The sequence below is a fragment of the Biomphalaria glabrata genome, chromosome 18 (assembly GCF_947242115.1).
Source record: "Biomphalaria glabrata chromosome 18, xgBioGlab47.1, whole genome shotgun sequence".
In the NCBI taxonomy this organism is placed as follows: Eukaryota; Metazoa; Mollusca; class Gastropoda; family Planorbidae; genus Biomphalaria; species Biomphalaria glabrata.
Genome location: NC_074728.1, coordinates 1,396,315 through 1,424,135, shown reverse-complemented (window position 1 = coordinate 1,424,135; position 27,821 = coordinate 1,396,315). Strand labels below are relative to the sequence as shown.

Below are 27,821 nucleotides of genomic sequence, written 5' to 3'. Positions count from 1 at the left end.
CATGGTACCAATCAGTTCATCTGTCTTGTTAAGCATGGTTCCTATCAGTTCATCTGTCTTGTTAAGCATGGTACCAATCGGTTCATCTGTCTTGTTAAGCATGGTACCAATCGGTTCATCTGTCTTGTTAAGCATGGTACCAATCAGTTCATCTGTCTTGTTAAGCATGGTTCCTATCAGTTCATCTGTCTTGTTAAGCATGGTACCAATCGGTTCATCTGTCTTGTTAAGCATGGTACCAATCGGTTCATCTGTCTTGTTAAGCATGGTACCAATCAGTTCATCTGTCTTGTTAAGCATGGTACCAATCAGTTCATCTGTCTTGTTAAGCATGGTACCTATAAGTTTATATGTCCTGTTAAGCATGGTTCCAATCAGTTCATCTGTCTTGTTAAGCATGGTTCCTATCAGTTCATCTGTCTTGTTAAGTATGGAACCTATAGATTCACCTGTCTTGCTAAGCATGGTACATTTATCCATATCTCAAGTTAAATTTTAACTATGGTACAGAACCCCAACCCGTCCTGGGTACGCCCATGCGTGCACTATTCATACTACTATAATTCGCCCTCACAAACACATTCCTAGCACCAGTACGGAGTGCCGGCACCTTTTTCAATTTTGGGGTTAAAATTATTACTTTTCTTGTATTTTAATGTTTATTATTAATTTATTAGTAGTTAAAGTTAGGCACTCGATCATTGAGTACTGGCACCAATTTTATTTTTACAAAAAAAGCACTGTATATCGGGTTAGGGTCCGACTTGATCCGAGATTGGGGCGTATCAGAAATAGAATGTACAAACTTTTTACAAGGCAGACAGAATGAGTTGATTTTAAGCTTTGTAAAAATAGAGTCATTTAAATTCAGTTCAGTACATTTAACATTAATAACGAAACAATATCGCATCCATTCTTTTCATTACAGTTATAACCTCTTTACAGCGGATGGTAACAATAATAAACAAGATACCTTAGGTAAGTGCTCTCTTTTCGGGTTAATGTCTTTTGGCAGTACTTCAAAGTGATAGGCCTACCTCAGCTCATGATCATACTTCCTTCCAGAATCTTGTTTGACAATAGATTTGTTACAACAGCTTAATATGTTTTTTTTTAATTTAATGGGTTTTTTTTTTTACGAACCAGATACGATGTGAGTGTATGTATTATACGCTTAACACTTTTTTTTTAAATGTAAACTGTTTCACATGTTTTGGATGTTTCTTCAGAGTTGAAGATAATTTACTTCCTAGTCCAAACCTCCCGCAGGAGGACGGGGGATGGCAGCGGGCAGGGTAGGAACCCTGGACCATCGAGACAACGGAACGACAGTCCGGCGAGCATACCGTACGAGCAGGCAGACATGTAGTGGGAAACTAGGTCGTAACGCTGAGGTCATATTTTAAAAGTATTTCCTTTTTCTTACTAAAAGTTCTCAATGTCTTCGTCTCTTTGTTTTGACTTATGACTTCATTAGACCGTGATTCAAGATTCGCAGTGAAATAACAAATCGAACAAGTAAAATTTAAGTTGTTTTTAAATTAAGTCTTCACTAATGAAGCCGTTTGATGGTCTATGATTTCTCATTTAATCAATTTCCTGTAATCCTTATCATTGGAACGAGTCTTTCTTCTAAGTCTAAGCTTTACACATTCAAGTTCTTCTATTCACAATTCAGCTCAAGATTTCTACTTTGAGCTTGTGTGCAAGATGTTCATGAGCGTCTATTTTATGTTGTTCATTTACGTGTCCTCTTTAGTGTTCACTTTTTAAAGCTGGTCAGACATCTTGAGTTATCACTTTTCTTGCCTCCAGGGCCGGCCTTAGATAAATCGAGGCCCTAGGGGAACTGCATTTGGTGGCACTAAATGAAATGTGAACTACTGGCCCGAATTGCACTCCACAGCAGCACTTTCAGAACATATAATAATATGCGAACTGATGACTCCATATGTCCCCCAGAGAGCCCTGCGCTCAATGGGCTCAACGCTTTTAGCGGTGCCACATTTCTCCCTCAAAAGCTACGGTCTGAGGGTTTTTTCAGTGCACGAACCAAAGGTTTGGAACTCACTCCCTAGTGATCTCAGACAGACAACATGCTACACCACTTTTAAGAAGAACATTAAGACTTATCTGTTTAAAACTTTTTTAGATTAGTTTGTCATTGTAGCTGTCGTGTTTGTGTTTGTAATGTTATTACAGCGCATGGAGCCTACATTTTGTTTGTTAACAGCGCTCTATCAATACAATTGTTATTATGTAAAGACAAAGTATTAGCCCTCGGCAACAAATCAGACTGATACTCTCCCTTGTCATGGCCGCATTTGTAGTGTGAGTCTTGGACGTTGACGAGTAGGATCCTAACAATGGAATAGAGATGCTACAGAAGGATCCTAGGTATCATATTCAAAGACTGCATCACAAACCAAGAGATAAGAGACAGGGTTACCGCAACGATTGGACCCCATGATGACCTGCTAACTAGCGTTAAAAAATTTATATTCATATTAAAAAATCATCGGGGCTCGCAAAGCCCTTCCTTTAGGGAACAGTTCCAATAAAAAAAAAGAAGAAGAGGCAGACTGAGAAAGCGATGGGAGGACAAAATAAAAGAATTGACGGGCCTGTCATTGAAAGAGGTTCTAAAGCAAAAGACAGGGAGAAATGGAGAAAGACTGTCGACGAATCTTGCATGGTGCCCCAACGGTCCAACAGACTAAGGAATAGGTAAAGGTAAAAAGTAAATGAAAAAAAGCAATATTTCACTTGGATACGAAACCCAGTTGCAGCCTTCATATTTTGTTACATCTAGTGTCGACAAATCCTTTTTTTTTTGTAGAGTGTTCTTGAGTTATAGATAGATTTAGGAAATTTAATGAGTAGCAATATAGGAACCATACGTGTAGTTTGACAAAGACAGAAACTAAAAGATTAGAGATACTCTAAGAATAGTGACAAGAGAGACACTCAAGTTAGTAGAGCGGAAGACATTGGTCCATGTAAATAAATCTGTTCAACTTATTAACACTTTTTTTTAATCCCTTGAGAGCGCCTGAGAAGCCGAGCATGAGGATTGAGTGATCTAAGTAGGAGCATAACTGTCTATTTAAGTTTCCTTTTCGTATTCGGCTCCTGTGGGTTAGGCCTTCTTCTGTCAGCTTTATTCTCCCATGCCAGTTAGGGCAAAATGGAATCTAATTTAATTTAATATGTTATAATTATTCAGTAATATGATACTAATATTATTATTTCAAATAGGTAAAAAAAAAAAACACTCATGATATCACAATTTACTTATCCATTTAGTTATGACTTGCTTACAAATCTGAAAGAACATATCCAAGTCATATCCAGAACAAATCCTTAACCTATGTTCTAATAACGGAATCCTAATTTCTCTCAGGGATTGCTTTTGGTGAAACAATGTGCCGAACAAACGGGAAGAGCTCTTCTGTGATCGCCAAGAGGATCGCTATTCTATCTCTACTTCTCAAACGGTAGCACATGAACTGGCACATGGGTAATTCCTTTGCTATTTAGTTTGTTGGAAGGCATTAATGCTGCTATAAGGAAACTCGCAACAATTGGTCCAGATTCAGCGACATGTCTAAAGTGAATCAAGCTGTTGTGTCACAACAGACGGTGGCCTACTTCAACATCGAGACGTATATAAGATTAGGATATATCTTATTCCCCCATTTCACTTTCTTGTAGCCATCGACGATGTCATAAAAATACATTAAACGGGCTGCATTCGGATTTCAATCGAGTTGGATTTTGCAGACGACATAGCATTACTTTGAAATACAATTTAATGTATACTCGAGATGACGGATAAAGACGCCCTCAAAGTTATGCATATTGGGTGCAGGTTACCCAATACACCCATAAGCATTGGTTATACAGATCTTGAACAAATAGAAAAGTTAACCAAGCCTTTTTAGAAGGTGTTATCTCAAGCGATGAAGATCATATCATGGTGTTGCATGTCGGATTTAAAAATAAAGGCCTATCTGAATAAACAAAATTAATTAGCCTGGAGATTAAAATCCAGCTTCTCAATACAATCATTGTCCCAGCGGCCCCCACGCTTCGAGACGTGGAAGGCTGAAACGAGGCTGAGTAGATGGCTGAGAAAGCTACTAGGAATAACATACTGAGATAATGTACCCAATAGAGAAATATTTTCCCCTACAGGCCGTCTAAGCCGTCTAAGGAAAGTGGCGACTGAATGTCGATTGACATTTGTGAGACATATCACATTAGACAAGACGAAACACGTTTACCAAAGTCAGACTTAAAGATGAAAGCCGAAAAGAGGAACGCAAAAACATGTCTAGCATGGCCTCACACTTTTTTAGAAGTCCTTAATTCCGTGGAGCCAGCTGGGAAAGGGCTGTGGATAGAGCTTGCAGCCCTATACGTCGAATGAGGCGTTTCAGTCTATGTGTTTCTGAACAGTTTAAAATAAACAATGCTAGGTTTGCCACTCAACTGGTTAGATTAGATGATTAGAGTGCCTTAATCTCACTCGTAGTGTTCCGGGACGAAGCCCCGGACGCCGAGCGTTTTTCTACATTTCTGAGCTTCAGAAACTCTTTTCCTGGTGTCTACAAGAAATTATTTTTCTCAAATTCAAGGTATTAATGTTTTAGTTTTAAAAGTTGCATTTTACTCACTTGGGTGTCACCCCCTGGTGGGTGTCACCAGGTGCGGACCGCACACCCCTAGTGACGCCACTGCGCTTAACCACTCAACCACCGCGTCTACTTAATTAGACTTATAAACAAATGGGCTAATAGCAAAAATAAAAGAGATGTGTTACATAGATTAGCTGATACGCCTAGCGATAGTGTTAAAAGTTTTGTTTCGTTGGGTACGTCAGCTGTGGGGAGAGGGGTGTTATGCTCTTCGGCATTGTATAGTACTTGAAAATGTAACTAAGTCCAAATGGAGGTAACACTGAACTCAATACTGGAACAGATAACACCAACGAAAGGCCAACAATCGATACATTGAGTCGACGCTGGTGTTAAAACAGCAAACACTTTTAATACTTAATACGGGAACCGTCCGATGTCCTCTATTACTAGCTGTCTATATAATTCTTCTTATTCTTACTGTAAAGAAGAAAGCGTCTTGATTCTAAAGCGTCGCTTAGAGAGTTCTTGTTTTTTAACTATCTGTCACGTCACTTGTCACTAAGTACAACTTTCCCCTTATTCCCGAAACAAATAACTAAATCCTAATCATGTCATAACAGGGGGAACTGCTGTGGGGAGAGGAGGAACTGCTGTGGGGAGAGGGGGAAACTACTGTATCGGTGACATCGTTTCGACTATAGCAAATGACCAGGCATTCATTATCATTTTTATGAGATTATTCCTCATTCCATATGCTAGGACAAATTTGTACAAAATCTCCTTCTTCCCTAGCGCTATTAGAGCATGGAATGGGTTGCCTGAGCTAGCCAGGAAAACTAGTGACTTGGCGGAGTTTAGGTCATTGGTTAATATCCATGACTAAATGCATGACGCGTAGGACGTAATCATCTTCTTTTTTGAAGTAACGTCTGTATTATATAAGATAAGATTCATAGTCGCAATTCACTGTCCTTTACATTGTTTAATTTATCATGAAATTCTTCAATAAAGAATTGTGTTATTACTTTAGTTCGCCTACCCGAGCAGTATTAGATTCAATTGAAAGCCTCCTGTAGGTTATGGCGGGCAGGAGACTTTGATTTTGTAATATATGGAGCGGAGAGTATACCACAAAGCAGCCATGTGAGGCAGGAAAAGACAAGACTTTCTTAAACAACCATACTAGGAAATTTAACTAGTTAATTGATTACAATTTGCAGCCTCTCAGCACGTCACGACGGAGAAAACAATCTCTGCAACGCTTCAGAGAGATACATTCTGGGTTCTCCTGATGCGGAAAAAAAGCCTGGGACAGAGTATAATCCATGGCTGTTCTCTCCCTGCAGTGTCAGTTACTTTACCAGCTTTTTGAAGAAAAAATTGAGCTCCAGGTTGGTTTCTACATTGTTATGAAAACATTTATTTGTTGTTGTTTCAACTCAAGATCTGCATGTGGCTGTTGAAATTTGGTGGTGCCTCGAAAAGAACATGTAAATCGACCACCGGCGGAAAATGGTTATGTCTGCGCTGGTTGTGGCAAAGTATGTAGGTCGCAGATGGGGCTGTTTAGCCACGGAAAATACTGCATTCTTATAAATATTCAGAGTCGAAGACATGCCTTATTTGTAGTGACCTAATAAAACACTACAAGAAGACATGCCTTATTTGTAGTGACCTAATAAAACACTACAAGAAGACATGCCTTATTTGTAGTGACCTAATAAAACACTACAAGAAGACATGCCTTATTTGTAGTGACCTAATAAAACACTACAGGAAGACATGCCTTATTTGTAGTGACCTAATAAAACACTACAGGAAGACATGCCTTATTTGTAGTGACCTAATAAAACACTACAGGAAGACATGTCTTGAAGCTAGGCTTTATTGAACAAGAATGACAAAACAGTTCACACTAACACAGTACACACACACACACACAAGCTGACCTGGACACCATGACATTTTGACACACTAGAACAGATCAGTTCACAACACACAACAGGAAACATAAATACACAACATTATTATTTACAAAGCTTGTATCAATTCCCTGTGTCTGGCTGGTGAAACGTGTGTACATGTTATTCCTCACGTACTCAATCTTGGAAAAAAAAAACTGAAATTTTGCACAATTTCTTTTATCTGCCAGTACAAGAATCAAATAAAAAAAAACCAATTAGTTAGTTAATTATTGTTTATGAATTGTTGGGTTTTTTTTTTTGGTATCTCGAGCAAGGGAAAGAAATTTCACTTGACTGATATGCTGAATTATTATTATTTGTAGAAAGAAAATTTTGTAAATAACTGTAAAATCCATTTTCATAGGCATCTCTCAGGCAGAGGGGTTACCGTTATTGGCTTGGGGAGGCTGAGGAGACCTCGAGTTCGAACTCAGGCTGCTCACTTTTTCTTTTTTACAAATACATTTAAAAAGCGATCACCCAGATACTCCCTTTTTTTCTTCCCTAATCCCTTTTCCAACTGGTGCAGACACGTGATAGGATCATAGCGTATTAAAAACCTAAAAGCTAAACAAAAACAGTTGTTGAAAATATTTCTAATCGAGCATATTTATTATTGTTTGTCTAGAATCAAGATGGGCCCCTTATATTATAAATTTAATTACATGACTAATCCAAACTAATTGATATAACTAGATTTAATACTTTTTTAAATATTATTTTTATTTTGCTTGTTATTAGGTTATATTTGAGTTTGAGTCTGTCTTTTTTCAATTTTATAAGCTGAAAAACGGACATTTTTAAATAGTATTCGGCATCTGTAAGCATGCTTGTAAAATGTTTTACATGTTTCGGATGTTCCTTCAGAGTTGAAGATAGTTTACTTCCTAGTCCAAACCTCCCGCAGGACGACGGGGGATGGGAGCGGGCAGGGTTTGAACCCTCGACCGTCGATAAATCCGAACGACAGTCCAGCGCGCAAACCGCACGACCAGGCAGCTTTCATTATGGCACTTAGTTTAGTTTCGAGGCGCACTTCAGTAGACGGACTTTAAAACGCCACATTTTAGTGACGCCCTTGTTAGTGAGTTTGATATTACTGATGTAGACTTTTAGTTTAGTGACTGGCTCGACTGTGTCCCCTTCTGTAATAAAGTTAGTCATTGTGCTATCTCAAGTTTTGGATTCTGTATCGACTCTCTGTGACTGTGTTAGCTATGTATTGATCTCGCACTGGTAATTCACTACACAGTACACCCAAGCATCTATGATTCTTACCAAGGTAATAGAGAATATAGAAATATAGAACTCCAATTCACACACACATCAAATCCAATCATGAATAGTAAAGATGACGACGACTATTATTATTATTATTATTATGTTAGAAAAGAATGACTATTCATTCTCTGGCGCTGCCAGGGTCGAGTTTAGTTAAAGGGAAAGAAAATTCATCGTAGTCACATTATCAGTTTCCACTGACGAATTTTCTGGTGATGTATCAGGTCTGCAGCAGTACCGTCCTCTGACAGGCAACGAGGATGTTCCTGGGAATGTTAAGGGCCTTTTTATTATTATTATTACAGTGCACAGTCTAGCTCAAACCATTTCATTCCTCCCTTTCTCTCGACCAACACACGAGTCTTGCCTATGTAACTCTAACTTCAAAGGAGTAAAGATTTGAAGCTAAAATGTAAACTCTATGTATTATATATTGTAAATGTTTATTCCAAGTCGAGGTTACACTTGTCTTGTCTACGCTGTCGAAGCATCAGCAGACATTCCAGATGTATCTGATAAACTATTGGGTCAGGTGATCAAACCTGATCAACAGAGTCAACAGTTTTTTGGAAATGATTCCTTCTTTTGCAGGGTAAGTAACACAACTCGCTAACAGCCCAATTAAATTAACTTCTTTCCTGCTAAGCAGAGTTATCGCTCATATCACGCAATATTTGCTTAGTCACTTCATCATGCATTGACTTCTTAGTCACTTTTATTTCCTGCTAAGTCACTTCTTAATCATTGATTATCATCATATTAGTTACCGATCCCCTAATTTGATGAGACTCTCCTTGCCCTGGTAAATGAGTATTTCAGAGAATAGAACAAAGAGAAAAATACTGTAGATATAATTTCTATTTCTTAAAATTAAATGTAAATAAATAAATGATAATCGATTTTCGCAGGGAAAAGAAGGAAAACGATATTGTTTCTGAAGCAAAAGAGAACATTGAAATAATGTAAATTTGTGAATACCTTGGTACTATCTTAGTCAACAAATTAATTTTTAGTGTAAATACTGATTATTTCGGCCAAAAGGGCAGCAAAGATTACGATTATTTAGAAAAAAAAAGTTCCCTTTCACACCTTGTGGTCTATAGGGCAGATTATGTAAAGATCTTCTGTTTCTGTGGCCTATGGTTAACGAGAGTGTCATGTGGCCAGCATAACCACCAACCGCCTTTAGTTTTCCCCAACAAATGTCAGATACCCATTAGAACTCCCAGTCTTCACCAGGAATCGAAACACGGGCCCCGGTTTGGAAGCCAAGCGCTTTACCGCTCAGCCACCTCACCGCTCTTAGAAAAATGTCCTCATTTAAAAATCCTTGGCGATGTTTTATCACGCTCACATTTGAAGTTGTTATATCACTGCCTGGTATGGCTATCGGAACTTTAAAAAAGAAAAGACATTCTTTTATTAAAAAGAAAACCTAATCTAAAGGGGAAGAACTCCACCCTTAAAACTATATCAATAATGTACAAGCTATTTATTTTATAAAATATCAAACAAAATGATTAATTACCAATTATTAACTCACTTATTTTTTTATTTTTATTGATTCGTGTTTTGTTAGGTACAGTAAATATTTGTTTAAAGTATCAACTTGATAGGTTCTAGGGTATGTAATACTCCACAGGGTTCCCCACCTCAACGCTAAGTAGTAAATTCCTGTCGGGGTTACACTTTGGCTCTTCTGTTTGGACACGCCTTACTGTCTATCAATTAATTTATGAAGTAATTACCAAGAGAACGAATAATGGTAATCTGATAACGTATACTAGTCAACAACGAGAATGCGTAAAACAAAGCAAAAGGTTAAATGAAACAATGATATGATATGACACAATAAACGATGGTTATACATCGTGATCAATATTAAATCAGTGTGCCTAAGATATGAGTATATATATATATATATATACAACAGCGTTAACCGGTAATCACACCTTGGTCACAGAGTGAACAGTCCACTCCGGGCTCTCGACGCCCACGACCCAATGCCATGGATAATGGCCCAGCAGGGTCCAGACAATGCTGTACAGTCGATAATTAAAGTAATTTTTTTTTTTACGGAAATGTTTTTTTCTTGAGGATTTGAATAAGAGATCGAATGTTTTTTTCTTGAGGATTTGAATAAGAGATCGACCCTTTACAAAACAATTAGGTGAATTAGATATTCATTATAAGACATCAGTTAGGCCACGTTAACGTCTGACTACACATTCACTTTCACCTATCCTTTGGTCTGCTGGACCCTTGGTCACCACACAAGATCTGTCAACCTTCTTTCTTCATTCTTCTCTTTCATTTTCAATTTCATTCTGATGTTCTTTCTAAAAATATTGAATCCTGCCCTTTTTACCTGCCTGGGTGGACCACTTCGGGTGCCGATTTTGAGTTTGTGTTTCTACACAAACTGTCTTTGTAACCTTTTTTTATTTTATTAAATCAAGCTTCCGAATCTAAGCGCTCTATCACTGAAATCTGCCAAGCAATGTTATGTGCAGATGTTTGAAGAGGGTTATGTATCCCGCAGATAGCACTCATTGGAACATCTTGTGGCGATGGAAAGGTAAGCTTTCATCGATCCTCAATATATATCAGAAACGTTTATCAACCACTGGTTGCATTAGGGTTATTGATCGGTGAAGAAACGCTAAGACAATGCGGTTATTGTACTAGAACTTGCAATACAAATCTAAGCCGAAGAGAAAAAAAAATTGTTTACTGAATTAAATTTTTAAAAAATTGTGAGAGGGCAGTAAGGCCTCGTGGTCCAAATGTCGTTTGGTTTACTTGGACCTGCAGGGTCACATCTATGCATGTTTCTTGTAGTTTCTATACAGTCGTTTACTCTTGCAGCAGTATATCTTTGTTTTGGAGTCTTTGAACTTCCTTCCTTCACTCTCTCGCTCTCTTCCTTACTTCTTTCTCTTTTTATTCCTTCCTTCTTTTCTCTCTTTTTTCTCTCTTCCTTCTCTCTCCTTTTCATTCCTTTTCTCTCTCTCTCTCTCTCTCCCTGTTTGTCTTTTCCTTCCTTCTCTCTCTTTTCATCCTTCCTTTTCTCTCTCTCTCTCTCATCTATCTCTATTCTTTCTTTTCTCTCTGTTCCTACCTTCCTTCTCTCTCTCTTTTCATCCTTCCTTTTCTCTCTCTCTCTCTCATCTATCTCTATTCTTTCTTTTCTCTCTGTTCCTACCTTCCTTCTCTCTCTCTTTTCATCCTTCCTTTTCTCTCTCTTTCTCATCTTTCTCTATTCTTTCTTTTCTCTCTGTTCCTACCTTCCTTCTCTCTCTCTTTTCATCCTTCCTTTTCTCTCTCTTTCTCTCTCTCTCTCTCATCTATCTCTATTCTTTCTTTTCTCTCTGTTCCTACCTTCCTTCTCTCTCTCTTTTCCTTCCTCCCCTCTTTCTTTTTTTTTTCATCCTTTCTTTCTTCTCTCTTGCTAGATAGCTAGTTGAGTTAGTTGGCTTGCGCACTTTATTAGACTGACAGTGAACGTACATTGTATAGTGACGATATAGACTTTGGGGTTAGAGGTTAGGATAGACTTTTAGAAAATCAGTTACTGCTAGACTCTTGAGGGGTAGACATCGTTGTTAGTGACGGACTAGACTCTGGCCCATTCTGTATTAAAGATGGTTTATAGCAGTGATGCCCAGCCTAATTCAACCTACGGGCCATTTTAATTTCCAACTCTCGTGTTGCGGGCCACATGAACGAAAAGATACAAAAAAAGAAATGAAATGGAACTACAACTATTTGATTAGAAACACGTGGATGTAGCACTGACATTAATTAGTGAGATGTTTGAAGTTTATCTTCTTTTATACCCTTCGGAAAAATGGCTTCATTTCTCTACTTAAAGTGTGAGCAACATTATATCTAGCTTAACCGTCTCTTTTTGGCAACTATATTCAATCCTTCAATCTCTAGGTGTAGTTTGACAATATTTTATTCGCGGCTCAAATCAAGAATGCTGCCATATTTTTTTTTAAACAGACACTTTTTCTTTACCAATCAAATACATTGGCTTATTATCATGCTCCACAACAAAGTAAAGATCCGTTCACTTTTCCTGTTAGATTAAACATCTAGTCCCATTTCATAAAGACAATGTCAAAGGTCATGGGACCAATCCATCAGAGAAAAAGTTAGGGCGGAAACGTGTGTGAAAATAACTTTATCAACCCTTTGGAGAGGGGATTTTCTACACTTGGTGCCGTCGTTTCGGCGGGCCGGATGGAACCACTTCGTGGACCGGATCTGGCCCGCGGGCCGTATTTTGGGCATCACTGGTTTATAGTGTTCATCTGGATTTAACTTGGTTCTTGAGGCTTTGATCCTGTTGTAGCTGTTCATGTCTTGTAATGTGATGTTCATGTCCGAGTTCGCAGTTAAAATACACTCAACAAGGTACGCACGCACTTAGTATAATCAAGTATCTTTAGAAATACTTCAAGTACATCTGATTTACACATGCATCCGCACTCTCTGTTTTTCTTCTTTCTCTCTATTTCCTCCTTCTGTCTCTCTTTTTTGCTTCCGCTCTCTCTTTTCCTTCCTTCTTTCTCTCTATTGTTTCTCCTTCTCTCTTTTTTTTTCTTTCTTCTCTCTTTTCCTCCCTCCTCTCTCTCTCTCTTTTTTCCCCCTTCTCACTTTATTTTCCTTCCTTCTTTCACTCTCTTTTCCTTTTTTTGTTCCCTCTTTTTTTTTGTCCTTCACTCTCTCTTTTTCTTCCATCTTTCTCTCTAACCATTTCTCATGTTTCTGGGTTTAGACTAGCCCTAAACTCGCTTATTGTGACTCCACCCACTACAACTACTATTTCATTGGTTTTGACTACTTGTGGCAGAAATAGCCAACATCGTCCCTTTCCCCTATCCAGAGAAATAAATGAAGCAAAACTAATATTACAGAATCCTTAGTTAATGAGGCTTTAATGTTCAACCCCTACCCAGAGTGTAGCTAGGAATTTCCCATCATTTGGTAGCCCGGGAGGGGGGCTTGACCTCTTTGGGGGCCCTTGCATTTTGCGTAATATTTAATATTCAATGGAAAAAAAAACACTCAATAGGGGCCCCCTCTCAAGTGGGGGCTGGGGGATTTTCAAATTCACCCCCTCCTCCCCCACCCTAGCCTCAGCCCCCTGTGGCTGCCTGGTGTGCGGTTTGCGCACTGGACTGGCGTTCAGATGTATCGATTGTCCAGGGTTTAAACCCTGCCCGGCCCGCTCCCATCCCCCGTCGTCCTGCGGGAGGTTTGGACTAGGAAGTAATTATCTTCAACTCTGAATGAACATCCGAAACATGCAAAACATTTTACAACATTTTACATTTTACCACCAATTAAAGTCACTGGGTTACATTGATAAAGTAAATATATGAAAACTCAAGCAATAAAATAAGCTTGACTAAAACAAAAAAAACTTAATTCCCTCCACTAAATAAATTGATCTGTTTTGTTATCAGTCACCCCCATAAAACAGTGCAGAGATAAGCTTTTTTCTATCTTTGGTTCAATTTTGAGTCAGAATCTAGGTCAGTTCAAAGTTCATAGTGATGTTATAGAATTTGTTTGTTAGCAGGAAGAACTAACAAAATATTTTTTTTCTGCATTTACTTAGAAACTAATTCATACGTAGAGATTAATTCACGCGTAAGCCTTAACTATTCCTAATAATTATTTAAATAGTTCGAGGATTACCAAGTCAGGCCTCGCGAAACACAAAAGTTCCTGCTCTAAATGTTGATGAATTTTTTTTTTTAATTTACAAATAATAGAAGTACATCATTTTGTTACCAAGCTTTTATCAATTCACTCTGTCTGTCTGTTTGCCTGTATGGCAAAAAGTTTGTACCTGTTATTTCTCCCACACCCAATCTCGTATTTAGCTGAAATTTTGCTTCATTTTTTTTTACCTGATAACACAAGAATAAAATTTTAAAAATAGCTAATTGGTTAATTGACTATTGATAATGAATTATTATTTTTTTAAATAAGGGAAAGAAATCGTACTTAAAAGATGTGGTGGCATAAGTTGAATTAGTCCGCTGGAGGAATCTTTAGCCCTGAGGGAACATTTTTTTTAAATTCATTTAAAAGGAGATCATGTAAGCATTCGCCGAGATACCCCCCCCTTCTCCCCTCCCCCTTTCTCAACTGGTCCAGACAAGTGATAGGATCATAGCGCATTGATTAAGCTAAATGAAAACCATTGGTGTAAATATTTCTATCACACAGATTTATATATCTAGGTCAGTCTGCTGTACAATTACATAAAGATAGACAAATACTATAGATAAAAAAACGAGCTATTTATAGAGACATTACACAATTTAAATTCAGAAATATCATAAGGCGCATTGGTCTGACCACATTCCAGATACTGAAATCCTAAAGTAAGCCAACATGTACAGTATCGATGTCACAGTAAAAAAGATTCCTAATTTCGATAGGCGGGAGTTGTAGTCCACATGCAAGATAATCGCCTTTCCGTACGACCTTTGAACGGGGAGTTGTGTGTTGGAAAGCGCTCCTAATGGGGTCAATGCAAGCAGCAAACACTATAAAGACACTCTCAAGAGCTCCTGTGTAATATTGACATTTACCGCTGGGAAGCACTAGCTCTCAATCTCTCCTCATGGCGTGAAGCTGTGAGTGTTGGAGTCTTGAGATTTGAAGCAAGAAGAGTGACCAGCGTGAAAAAGCGCCGAACTAACAACTAACAAAAAGCTGAGAGAAAAAAGCAAGCCTATCTGCAACTGGCCCAACCCACCCCCAGGCCACGTATGCGGTCGGCTTTTTAAAGTGAGGATTGGACTTTACAGTCATCTACGAGTCCATAGGATATGAGAAATGTGCTCATCTTCGATCACGAAGGAGGATATATATAAATTATTTCTCTAGTGCTATTAGAGCATGGAATGGGTTGCCAGAGCTAGCTAGGAAAACTAGTGACTTGCAGAGTTTAGGTCATTGGTTAATATGCATGACTAAATGCATGACGCGAAGGACGTAATCATCTTCTTTTTTTTTTTGAAGTAACGTCTGTATTATATACAATTAGATATATATTTACATATAAGGAAAAAAAGTAAAGTTTACCTTTCAGACCATACGGTCTATATCTCAGATGTTGTTAAAGTAACCTGTTTCTGTGGCCTATGGTTAAGGAAGGTGTCATGTGGCCAGTACAACGACCAACTGCCTTTAATTTTATTCAACTAATGTCAGGTACTCATTAGAGCTGGGTGGACTCAGAGATGCTCTTAAGCTCCCGAAATTAAAAATCCCAGTCTATAATTACATGACTGATTTTAACTAATTGATTCAATTACATTTAATATAACTTTTGTTTTTTTTTTAAGTATTTTTATGTTCTTCTTGGTAAGATCTTGAAACAAAATAAGTAATTTATCACACAGTTTATAAAATTTTAATCATTGAATTTTTAAATACCTGTATTTGTTTCAGGTCTGCATAAATGGACAATGTGTCAGCGACCCATACGCTCCTCAAATTGATGGTGTGTAACTTAAAGATCTTAAATATTCTTTTTCTTATTCACCTAATCAGAACTGAATATTGATTTTTTAAAATAAACTAATTTATATTGGTACTATGGGGGCACTGTGTGACACATCCGTACGATAATAGGCCAAATATTTTTGAAATTATGGTCGCTTCAGTTGTGTCCATTGTAAAGCACATTTTTTAAAACTGCCATCATTATAAAGCTGTACTTTATAAAGCTAACTTAATTTCCCCAGCAATACTTTTCTCTTTAGAAGTAGTAAATCTTAATACTGTGCTATTGCTGCTACTCTATGGTTAATGCAGCTCTGTTAATTAACTATTGATAATGAATTATTTTTTTAAATAAGGGAAAGAAATCGTACTTAAAAGATGTGGTGGCATTAAGTTGAATTAGTCCGCTTGAGGAATCTTTTGAGCAGCTCTGTTACATTTTACTCTCTCTAGAAAACTGTGCATTTGGAGACAGACCGAGCTATTCTTGCAGTTTGTTTATCAATGACTTTATGGGCAACTGTTACTCTACTCTCTATCGAGCATGTTGTGACACGTGTAACAATATGTCTAGGCCCGTGAAAGGTAAACCTCAATACACACTTTCAATGATCTATTACGTCATACATAATGCCATACATGTCAATCCATGTCTAGTAACGCTTAGAGTATCTTAGAGGAATGTAATCCTTCAGAATTAAGATATATGGCTAAATATGTACGATTTGGTCTCCTTAGATAAATGTAGATGTTATTTCTCCAACACCTATTCTTGTATCAAGTGGAAACTTGAATAATTATTCATTGTAGCAGAGAAAACATGAATCAATTAAAAATAAACCCATTAGTCAATTCATTATTGGCAATTAATTATTGTGTTTGATATCGAATAAAGGAAACTACTTCTACATTATTCAGAACTAAAGCTGTAAATGCGGTTTTTTTTCCTTCCTATTGCTAACTGAAGAAGGTGAAGATCCGGACACCTCCCTGTTCGAGTTAGAGCCCGATGTAGTAGAGCTGTTGATTACTTCTAAAGAACAAATGTTGGCTGACTTTTAGAATGTGTTCAAGTGTGAGCTTACAGAACGAGACTTGTGCCAGGGTAGAACAGATGTACACCTCAGTGGAAGAGATGACGAGCCCCGAGCTGAAACCTTTAAACGAGGTGGTAGAAACCCAGAGCCACGAAATACACAGCTACAATGGCCATGCTAGTGAAGATGGTGCCTTCTGTAACATCAATAGCAAGCCGTATGAAAGTAACTCCTATGACAAAAAAATGTGGTGATTGCTACGATTTCCTCAACGAGTACAGAATCACTTCACTTCACGTTACCTCGCAATGTGACCAGTACGAGGCGAAGTCAGAACCAGCAAGGTGTGTGAAGTCCGGAGTAAGACTAGGTTTTTGGACATTCAGTAATTGCCAATTGTGATGTATTTGAAATTAAAATGTTACTGTTATTTTGGAGCCCTGGGGTGAGGTTCTTTAAGTTCGTCGTGTCGTGTGGTGCAGTTTGCAGAGAGCCTGGATATGGGAGATTCGTTACAATACTTATGATAGGGCACTCAAAATGTTGGCCAATAGTAAGTAATGCCTGGCTGATTTTGACACTCAGTCCGCCTCTGTACCAAACGGGGATAACTATCTATACGAATCCATAATTTTTAAATGGAGTTGACAATTTTCATAGTGCAATGCCAAAAAAAAAAAACACATACATATTTTATAGTTCGTCCATCGTGCTTTTGCACTGGGGTTTTGTGCTTCCTCATGTGGTTGGTCAGATCTATGTGAGCCCGGAATGTTTGGCTGCACGCTGGGCAGGTTATTCCAGCTGGAGCTAGTGTAATTGGCCTTGCTTTTCTTCTCTGGCGTTTTTCTTCTGCCAGCGCTGTTCTATTTTCCTCAGCAATTTGTGCGCCACATATGCTCTATTAAAAGACACAGAGCGAATCGATAGTTCATAACTTTACACACCAGAAAGACTTTTTAAAAAGAATTCTCCATATAGGCCTAATTTAAATTTGAGATCGTACCACTTTAGGCTGTGAATACGGAGATAGAATCATCGATTGTACAAAAGATCACTGCTTGAATTCTCAAGTGGATTTCTGCGGCACGTGTAACTATGGCACCCCCTTTACCCCAACGTACAGCACCAGAAGAAGCACACCGGAAAGATTAGCCACGACAGCAAATCCCCTTGTGCTATTCACTTCAATTAAAGGTAGGGAACTTTGTTGACATTTAATGGGATGTATGAACTCCTAGTTTTTAACAATAAGTACTATCAGGCGTTCATATGCAATTCTTGCGAAAAGTTTATATCAGATTGTTTCTATTTAATAATTTGATTGCCAGGGGAACAAAGGATTTTTTTTGTCTGTTTGTCTTTGCAATCGGTGTTTTGTATCTCTTTAGTGATGGTAAAATCACAAAATCCTGACCCAAAGGATGACCTTTTATTTCTAGAATCTTTTTAGCTTGTAGCTGCCCGAATGGGTTTTTTTTTTTTTTTTGCCAATGATTTTATCAGCAGCATTTAGGATTCTATGCAATTCTTGATAGAAATGAGAAAGCTGGGTGAGCTTTGATGTTCTCGATTAGTGACATCGTGATATATATGCGTTTTCGTAATAGCTACTCGGATTTGCAGGCGCTCTCAATTACTCATAAGACTTCGAAGCACTTTAAAATATGTATTCACAAGGGGCAAGTGTCGATAAGTAACCATACATAGGCGTCCATATCGTTACAAATTGAATCGTCTCTTCTTCTAGCTACACTTTTTAGTTTCGGGATTTGTGGTTAAAGATTTCTTAATTCTACTTGATATCCTAATATCTTCTTTTTTTTTTTTTGTATCTCACTCGATGTGAGGACGTAGCTGGAGCGGTGGTTCTCACACTGCATTGTTGTGGTTACAGTACAAGAACATGAAGACATTTCCGGGCGGGGTACGGGAACGACAGGCGCCAAGTATATGGGACGATCCAATCGTAGTTATGATCGCTGCCGTTGTGGAACCTTCAGACAAGACTTCATGCCTGGTCGTTGAATAAATTCGTTCCCAATGAATTGTCTGGATAATGGCGCTTACGGCGTCGATTATCTACTGGACATTTTACAAGGTGATATTGTAGGTTTGCAGCTGTATTGCCCACTAACAGGTAGCGAGAATATTCTTAGGGATGTTTAGGGCCTCGAAGGTGGCTGCATGGTCAGTTGTCATTATCCCCTCGTTTAATATAATAAGGCTTATCTTCGAGCCCGAAGATCAGTTTCAAATGTGTATCCCGCGGCCTTTGTGAGTGACCTCCAGCTGTCTTGTTCTGAGGCCGCATGCAACCAGGTACTCTGTTCTATGTCAGCTAGGGCAAGTTAGCGCCTAAGCTGGTCTTTGAAGCGTTTCCATGGGGCGCCTCTGTTACGTCGACCACCTTTTAGCTCACCAAAAAAGACTGCTTTTGGCATACGTTCGTCCCCCACACGGGATACGTGCCCTGCTCAGCGTAACTGTCGGACCATTAGAAGTCCCTCTAATGTAACAAGGTATAATGTTATTTTATATTATTTCTATAGTCGCTTGGTCTCTAAACTTAGGCTCTCATATTTTATTTTCTATCGATTCACTTGTCTGTCTGGTAAAAAGTTTGTACACGGTTTTTTTTCTCACACTCATTCTCGGATCTACGACAAGGAATGTGGCAAAGATTTGGCAATGTTGAAAATTTAATTATTTTTTTTTTTGTGTGGGGATCAGATTTCTGCAGTTTACCAGTATTTTGACATGCTTATCTTTAAATACTTTTATGTCTACAGGTTTTTCTTTTGTTACATTCCCCAGGCCTCATTTAGCATAATTCTTCTTCTTTGTTGCCAAGCATTGTATATATGCGAATCTAAAACACTAAAACTGTACTTTGCAAAAGCCGCTCTTTTTTTTTTTTTTTGGAGCATTCAAGATATAGTCTTGTAATGTATTTTTTTAAATACTGTACAGATTGTAAACCAGGAGATCAAGACTTGAGACCAGAACTGTGTACTAACTTTAGCGTCTGCCTAATACAGCCAACACAGTGTTGTCACTACTGCTCGTCATATTACACGTCTGCACCTACAAGTACCACGACAACGAGACCATTGATACCATCCACTTCACCCAAAACTAGTAGGCAATGTATTGGTAGTATTGGATGGCTGCCTGGTCGTGCGGTTTGCACACTGGACTGTCGTTCAGATTTATCGATGGTCCCGGGTTCAAACCCTGCCCGCTCCCATCCCCCGTCGTCCTGCGGGAGGTTTGGACTAGGAAGTAATTATCTTCAACTCTGAAGGAACATCCGAAACATGTAAAACATTTTACAAACAAATGTGACGTTAAAAAAAATACTTTAAAAAAAACAAAGCTTATATTAATATGATCAATTATTTTGGATCAGTCATGTAATTAAATTTGTAATAGAGCTAGACTAACATTAATACATCTGCGATTAAATAGTCCTTAAAAAAACTAGACAAGATTCTGCTACTACGCTCTTGCGCACGCTCCATTGGCTTCCCGTGAAAGCGAGAATCGATTACAAGGTCGCCACACTTTGTCATCAGTGTATATATAACAATGAGATGCCCTTGTACCTTAGCGAACTGATTACTCCATATGTCCCCCAGAGAGCCCTGCGCTCAATGGACTCAACGCTTTTAGTAGTGCCACGTTTCTCCCTCAAAAGCTACGGTCTGCGTGCTTTTTCAGTTCACGGACCAAAGGTTTGGAACTCACTCCCCATTGATCTCAGACAGACAACATGCTACACCAATTTTAAGAAGAACTTTAAGACCTATCTGTTTAAAACTTTTTTAGATTAACTGTCATTTTAGCCCTCGTGTTTTTGTTTGTAATGTTGTTACAGCGCCTTGAGCCTACATTTTGTTTGTTAACAGCGCTTTATAAATAAAATTATTATTAAATTTGATCTGTATGATCTAGAGCTTAGAGCTAGACCAGTAGACATTGAGCTATAGACTTGTGATAGTTTAAGATTTGATCTGGATGATGTAGAGCTTAGAGCTAGACCAGTAGACATTGAGCTATAGACTTCTGTTAGTTTGAGATTTGATCTGGATGATGTAGAGCTTAGAGCTAGACCAGTAGACATTGAGCTATAGACTTCTGTTAGTTTAAGACTTGATCTGGATGATGTAGAGCTTAGAGCTAGACTAGTAGACATTGAACTATAGAACTCGGCTACTTTGAGATTTGATCTGTATGATGTAGAGCTTAGAGCTAGACCAGTAGACATTGAGTTATAGACTTCTGTTAGTTTGAGATTTGATCTGGATAATTCAGAGCTAGACCAGTAGACATTGATCTATAGAACTCTGCTAGTTTGAGATTTGATCTGGATGATTCAGAGCTAGACTAGTAGACATTGAACTATAGAACTCTGCTACTTTGAGATTTGATCTGTATGATGTAGAGCTTAGAGCTAGACCAGTAGACATTGAACTATAGACTTCTGTTAGTTTGAGATTTGATCTGGATGATGTAGAGCTTAGAGCTAGACCAGTAGACATTGAGCTATAGACTTCTGTTAGTTTGAGATTTGATCTGGATGATGTAGAGCTTAGAGCTAGACCAGTAGACATTGAGCTATAGACTTCTGTTAGTTTGAGATTTGATCTGTATGATGTAGAGCTTAGAGCTAGACCAGTAGACATTGAGCTATAGACTTCTGTTAGTTTGAGATTTGATCTGGATGATGTAGAGCTTAGAGCTAGACCAGTAGACATTGAACTATAGACTTTTGTTTGAGATTTGATCTGTATGATGTAGAGCTTAGAGCTAGACCAGTAGACATTGAGCTATAGAACTCTGCTAGTTTGAGATTTGATCTGGATGATGTAGAGCTTAGAGCTAGACCAGTAGACATTGAGCTATAGACTTCTGTTAGTTTGAGATTTGATCTGGATGATGTAGAGCTTAGAGCTAGACTAGTAGACATTGAGCTATAGACTTCTGTTAGTTTGAGATTTGATCTGGATGATTTAGAGCTTAGAGCTAGACCAGTAGACATTGAGCTATAGACTTCTGTTAGTTTGAGATTTGATCTGGATGATTCAGAGCTAGACCAGTAGACATTGAGCTATAGAACTCTGCTAGTTTAAGATTTGATCTGGATGATTCAGAGCTAGACCATCAGACATTGAGCTATAGACTTCTGTTTGAGATTTGATCTGGATGATTCAGAGCTAGACCAGTAGACATTGATCTATAGAACTCTGCTAGTTTGAGATTTGATCTGGATGATTCAGAGCTAGACCAGTAGACATTGAGCTATAGAACTCTGCTAGTTTAAGATTTGATCTGGATGATTCAGAGCTAGACCAGTAGACATTGAGCTATAGAACTCTGCTAGTTTAAGATTTGATCTGGATGATTCAGAGCTAGACCATCAGACATTGAGCTATAGACTTCTGTTTGAGATTTGATCTGGATGATTCAGAGCTAGACCAGTAGACATTGATCTATAGAACTCTGCTAGTTTGAGATTTGATCTGGATGATTCAGAGCTAGACCAGTAGACATTGAGCTATAGAACTCTGCTAGTTTAAGATTTGATCTGGATGATTCAGAGCTAGACCATCAGACATTGAGCTATAGACTTCTGATGAGATTTGATCTGGATGATGTAGAGCTTAGAGCTAGACCAGTAGACATTGAGCTATAGACTTCTGTTTGAGATTTGATCTGTATGATCTAGATTCTAGAGCTTAGAGCTAGACCAGTAGACATTGAGCTATAGACTTCTGTTAGTTTGAGATTTGATCTAGATGATGTAGAGCTTAGATCTAGACCAGTAGACATTGAGCTATAGACTTCTGTTAGTTTGAGATTTGATCTGTATGATCTAGAGCTTAGAGCTAGACCAGTAGACATTGAGCTATAGACTTCTGATGAGATTTGATCTGGATGATCTAGAGCTTAGAGCTAGACCAGTAGACATTGAGCTATAGACTTCTGTTAGTTTGAGATTTGATCTGGATGATGTAGAGCTTAGAGCTAGACCAGTAGACATTGAACTATAGACTTCTGTTAGTTTGAGATTTGATCTGGATGATGTAGAGCTTAGAGCTAGACCAGTAGACATTGAGCTATAGACTTCTGTTAGTTTGAGATTTGATCTGGATGATGTAGAGCTTAGAGCTAGACCAGTAGACATTGAGCTATAGACTTCTGTTAGTTTGAGATTTGATCTGGATGATGTAGAGCTTAGAGCTAGACCAGTAGACATTGAACTATAGACTTCTGTTAGTTTGAGATTTGATCTGGATGATGTAGAGCTTAGAGCTAGACCAATAGACATTGAGCTATAGACTTCTGTTTGAGATTTGATCTGTAGCCTATGATCTAGATTCTAGAGCTTAGAGCTAGACCAGTAGACATTGAGCTATAGAACTCTGCTAGTTTGAGATTTGATCCAAGTTTTGCTTTTTTTTTCTCCAAACATTTTTTTTTGAGTCCTGTGCGAGGCTACCTTTAATCTAAGGCCAGCCCTGGACGAACTTTCAACCGTGGCGAGGGGCGATTCCTCATTTCATATGATCATCCAGAAGGAATGGCAATGTTCTATCGCTTTCGAGAAGGCCTTCGACGACCCTATAAAAAAAGAGAAGGTCATGACAGTTCAGATTCACGAGTTACATTTGGTCCAGTACAGTCAAGTCCAGTGTGAAGTCACCCAGTTGAATCCAGTACAGTCAAGTCCAGTGTGAAGTCACCCAGTTGAATCCAGTACAGTCAAGTCCAGTGTGAAGTCACCCAGTTGAATCCAGTACAGTCAAGTCCAGTGTGAAGTCACCCAGTTGAATCCAGTACAGTCAAGTCCAGTGTGAAGTCACCCAGTTGAATCCATTACAGTCAAGTCCAGTGTGAAGTCACCCAGTTGAATCCAGTACAGTCAAGTCCAGTGGGAAGTCACCCAGTTGAATCCAGTACAGTCAAGTCCAGTGGGAAGTCGCCCAGTTGAATCCAGTACAGTCAAGTCCAGTGTGAAGTCACCCAGTTGAATCCAGTACAGTCAAGTCCAGTGTGAAGTCACCCAGTTGAATCCAGTACAGTCAAGTCCAGTGTGAAGTCACCCAGTTGAATCCAGTACAGTCAAGTCCAGTGTGAAGTCACCCAGTTGAATCCATTACAGTCAAGTCCAGTGTGAAGTCACCCAGTTGAATCCAGTACAGTCAAGTCCAGTGGGAAGTCACCCAGTTGAATCCAGTACAGTCAAGTCCAGTGGGAAGTCGCCCAGTTGAATCCAGTACAGTCAAGTCCAATGTGAAGTCATCCAGTTGAATCCAGTACAGTCAAGTCCAGTGTGAAGTCACCCAGTTGAATCCAGTACAGTCAAGTCCAGTGTGAAGTCACCCAGTTGAATCCATTACAGTAAAGGACGAGGCTGAGAGGCCAGTAGAGTTTGATACAACAGTACAGAGTTTGATACAACAGTACAGAGTTTGATACATCAGTACAGAGTTTAATACAACAGTACAGAGTTTGATACAACAGTACAGAGTTTGATACAACAGTACAGAGTTTGATAAAACAGTCCAGAGTTTGATACAACAGTACAGAGTTTGATACAACAGTACAGAGTTTGATACAACAGTACAGAGTTTATACATCAGTACAGAGTTTGATACAACAGTACAGAGTTTATACATCAGTACAGAGTTTATACATCAGTACAGAGTTTATACATCAGTACAGAGTTTGATACAACAGTACAGAGTTTATACATCAGTACAGAGTTTATACATCAGTACAGAGTTTGATACAACAGTACAGAGTTTGATACATCAGTACAGAGTTTATACATCAGTACAGAGTTTATACATCAGTACAGAGTTTGATATTATACATCAGTACAGAGTTTATACATCAGTACAGTACGGTTAAGCATTTTTACAGACACTGTTTCGTGTTACCAATTGTACAGTATTGACTAATTGACTCCTTTTTTTGAAGTGACCTCTCATGTTTCATAGAGATATTAGACATTAATTAAGTTTTATGGAGCCCGAATTGTCAAGTTGAGTAGGTCGTGAAGTGTTTGCATAAAGCCTGGATAGAAAGAGTGACGTTACAATATTGTAGTCTTTCGATCGTGACTGTGTGTGTATATGTATACATAGCTCCTCCGTCGTGGTTGAATATGAACACGTTTCTGGTTTTCTATGAACTCGACTATGACTATAAGTCCAATCCTCGCTTTAAAAAGGCAGTATATTTTTCTGCTTCTAAGAATGTAAAATTGTAAATTAATGTGTATTATTGCTTATCAAATGGTATATCAGTCTATACCACTGTGTATATTACAGAGAGAGTATCATCGTGATGCGTGCATTAAAGTTTTAAAATTGTGTTAAAAGAATGTGACGTGTATAATTGTAATCATAAAATGCAAATTATTGTTTCAATTGTGTAGCCTACAAAAGTTGTTTTCGCTTAAAGATATCTGTGACGTTATAATACATGAAATTGCTGTTTTAATCGTACCTGCCCCCTCTAATCCCTTAGCCTAATCTTTTTCATTAGTTGCTAAACATTTAGATAAAAAATAATGTATGCTTCAAGTCACAAATCGAAGAGCACTGAAGACATTCTTGATGATATAGTATGTGTTTTTTAAATTGTCTACAGAATGTGAACCAGGAGATCTAGACTTGAGGCCAGAACTGTGCACTAACACTAGTGTCTGCCAGACAAAGTCATCACTATGCTGTCACTTTTGCTCGTTACATTACAATTCTGCAACTACAAGTACCACACAATTAACGCCCCCCAACGGTAGGAAATTTTGTAACAAAATGTGTGTAAATACATTTAACATTTTTCGAATGCTTATTCAGTTTTGAAGATGAACTACATCCTGGCCCAAACCTCCCGCAGGACGAAGGGGGACGGCAGCGGGCAGGGTTTGCACTCATGAACATCGAGACCACCGAACGACAGCCCAGAACGCATAACAAACGATTAAGCAGCCATTCATGTTTTATTACATGTGTTTTATCTGACGTTTGAGCTTTTGGTAGTGTAAGTGATTTGCAATTTGTATCTAGGTTCTAAGCTTTAAACTATTCCATTGTCTAATAAACGTGTTTTAGAAAAGATACATAGCCATTAAACGATCTTCTATATACGTAAAAATATTTTGAGTCAAGAGAAGTTAATTAAAAGATTGTACCTGTACTTTCATTCAATATAGACTCATATGTATCACTGGAAATAAAATAGTGTGTATCTTTATGTATCAAAGATTGTGTATCATTATGCATTTTTATGAAAAAACCGGCTTGCATAATTATTATAACAATAAAAACGGTTAACTTTCAGAAATCATAAAGTAGCCTAAGCAAAAGAGATTTTCCAAGCTGTAAAATCAGATTTTCACAAGATTTTCTATAAGTGAAAGGACAGACTGACAGACCACACAAAGCTATGGCGGCTTTCCTGCCTTTCGGTGGCCAGTAATATTGTCGAGAGAATACTAATAATCTTTATTATCCATTAGGAAATGTGTGTTACATTTTGTGCGTTACACCAATTAAAACATTAGAACTATAAAAAAAACAAAATATACAGTAGGCCTAGATATTTCGATCTGCTTAATTTGCCTTAGCTCTTGTAAGTGGAAACAATTATCATGATGTCAGTTATGGTAGAAACTTTGTTTACAATAAGAAATTTTAATGAGGTTTATAATAATAATAATAAAGCTTGTCTTCGAGTCTGAAGATTAATGAGTAGTGCAGTATTTCACGTGGCTACGTAGCCCTAACTGTGACCAACATATTTTGCCACAATCAGCTATTCAGCACAGACATAACCATTGAGGGAGGTTTCTACAAAACACGAAATGCCTCGTTTCCTGTTTTATTGAAGTAATTTTTTTCTTTATAATAACAAAAAATATTCAACCATGTATTGGAAATGTTTATTTGTCGGTATTCTGTTCAGTCCATAGGTTTGTTGTTTCCTTATTTAAACTAATCCACTTTATCGGTTGCTTAAATTTTGTTTTGTGAGCTAGAGGTATTTGTATTTTTTGACACCTTGCACAATTTAGGCCATGTCCTGCCCATAATCCATCAAAGGAACTAGAGGTCAACATATCTAACTTTGATTAAGTCGTGCAAGAAGCAGTACTGTTTAGGCCTACAGTAGTCGAGACATGATGAAAGTAATGTCTAATTATCTGTTTACTTTTAACAGAGTGTGTACTAGGAGAACCAGATTTAAGTCCACAGCTGTGTACTAGCCGTAGTATCTGCCAGACACAGCCATTGATGTGCTGTAAATATTGTTCTTCCCGAGACAATTCTGCAAGCCATCTCTCATTATACACTATTTGGATATATTGTTTTTGTATTGCGTTCTTTCTTTATATTAAAACAAATGTCTATTAGGCATTAGGTAGATAAAGTACAAATGTCTATTAGGTAGCTAAAGTACAAATGACTCTTAGGTAGATAAAGTACTTACCCTTGTTCGGTATTTTTTTTTTAGTTTTTGTCTATTTCTTATCTTTATACCATTTTAAGCATTGTTTAAACAAGGAAATCAATTATAATGAAGCAATCTATCAATCATAATGAAGCAATCGTTGGTGTACTGTGTATGAAATAATAGACCTCTAAAACATGTGGCCAGGGCCGGCCTTAGATAATGAGCCTCCTTGTCCTTATCATTATGAGGAACATTTTGTACATCCTCTTATAATTCTGGATCTAGAGATAAATTATGTTGCTTGTTTTTATTTCTTTTATTAAACAGTTTCAAGTTCTTTATATAATGTGTTGCCTTTTCCATTTATAGTTATTCTATAGTTTGCTGCACTAGTTTGTTTTGTGTCTTTTAAAGTAAATGAGCTTTCCAATTTTATTTTTAAAATCATTGACCAGAAGTATCTAATACCTTATCACCTGATTCTGATTTGCCTTTTAATTTATTTATAATTCTATAAAGAAAACTTAACTAGACCCCACACCAGATGGCCCTGTCTGCACCAGATGTGGAAAAATATACAGGTCATGACTGGGTTCGCATTTTGCCATTCATTGTATATCATTTGTTTGTCTTCAGTGAAATTATTACAGGATTGTTTCCACAGTATTTTAAAATTTGCTATGTTGTCTTCTTCATCAGTTATTTTATTTAATGTACCGTACACCTTAATAATGTTGATTCATCTATATTATATTATTTCTGTAAGCAAGTACTCTATAATTGATGCAATTACAAAACAGTGTTATGATGCTGGCGAAAACTTGTTACTGCAGATTACTAAACAGCTGTATGCTGGTATTTGAGTTTGGTGTAAACAAATACAGACAAAA

General features: G+C 37.9%; 1 protein-coding gene across 1 annotated transcript; it reads left to right on the top strand.

Moving 5' to 3' along the window:
• The first annotated feature begins 3,461 nt into the window (after positions 1–3,461).
• Positions 3,462–27,277, top strand: LOC129923888 (uncharacterized). Its single transcript, XM_056016708.1, has 9 exons — positions 3,462–3,520; positions 5,864–6,034; positions 8,342–8,480; positions 15,371–15,422; positions 15,878–16,009; positions 17,476–17,658; positions 19,435–19,602; positions 25,126–25,272; positions 26,698–27,277. Exons 5-9 carry the CDS (start codon positions 15,937–15,939, stop codon positions 26,889–26,891), a joined length of 765 nt encoding a protein of 254 aa, XP_055872683.1. The 5' UTR covers positions 3,462–3,520; positions 5,864–6,034; positions 8,342–8,480; positions 15,371–15,422; positions 15,878–15,936; the 3' UTR covers positions 26,892–27,277.
• Positions 27,278–27,821: the final 544 nt, after the last annotated feature.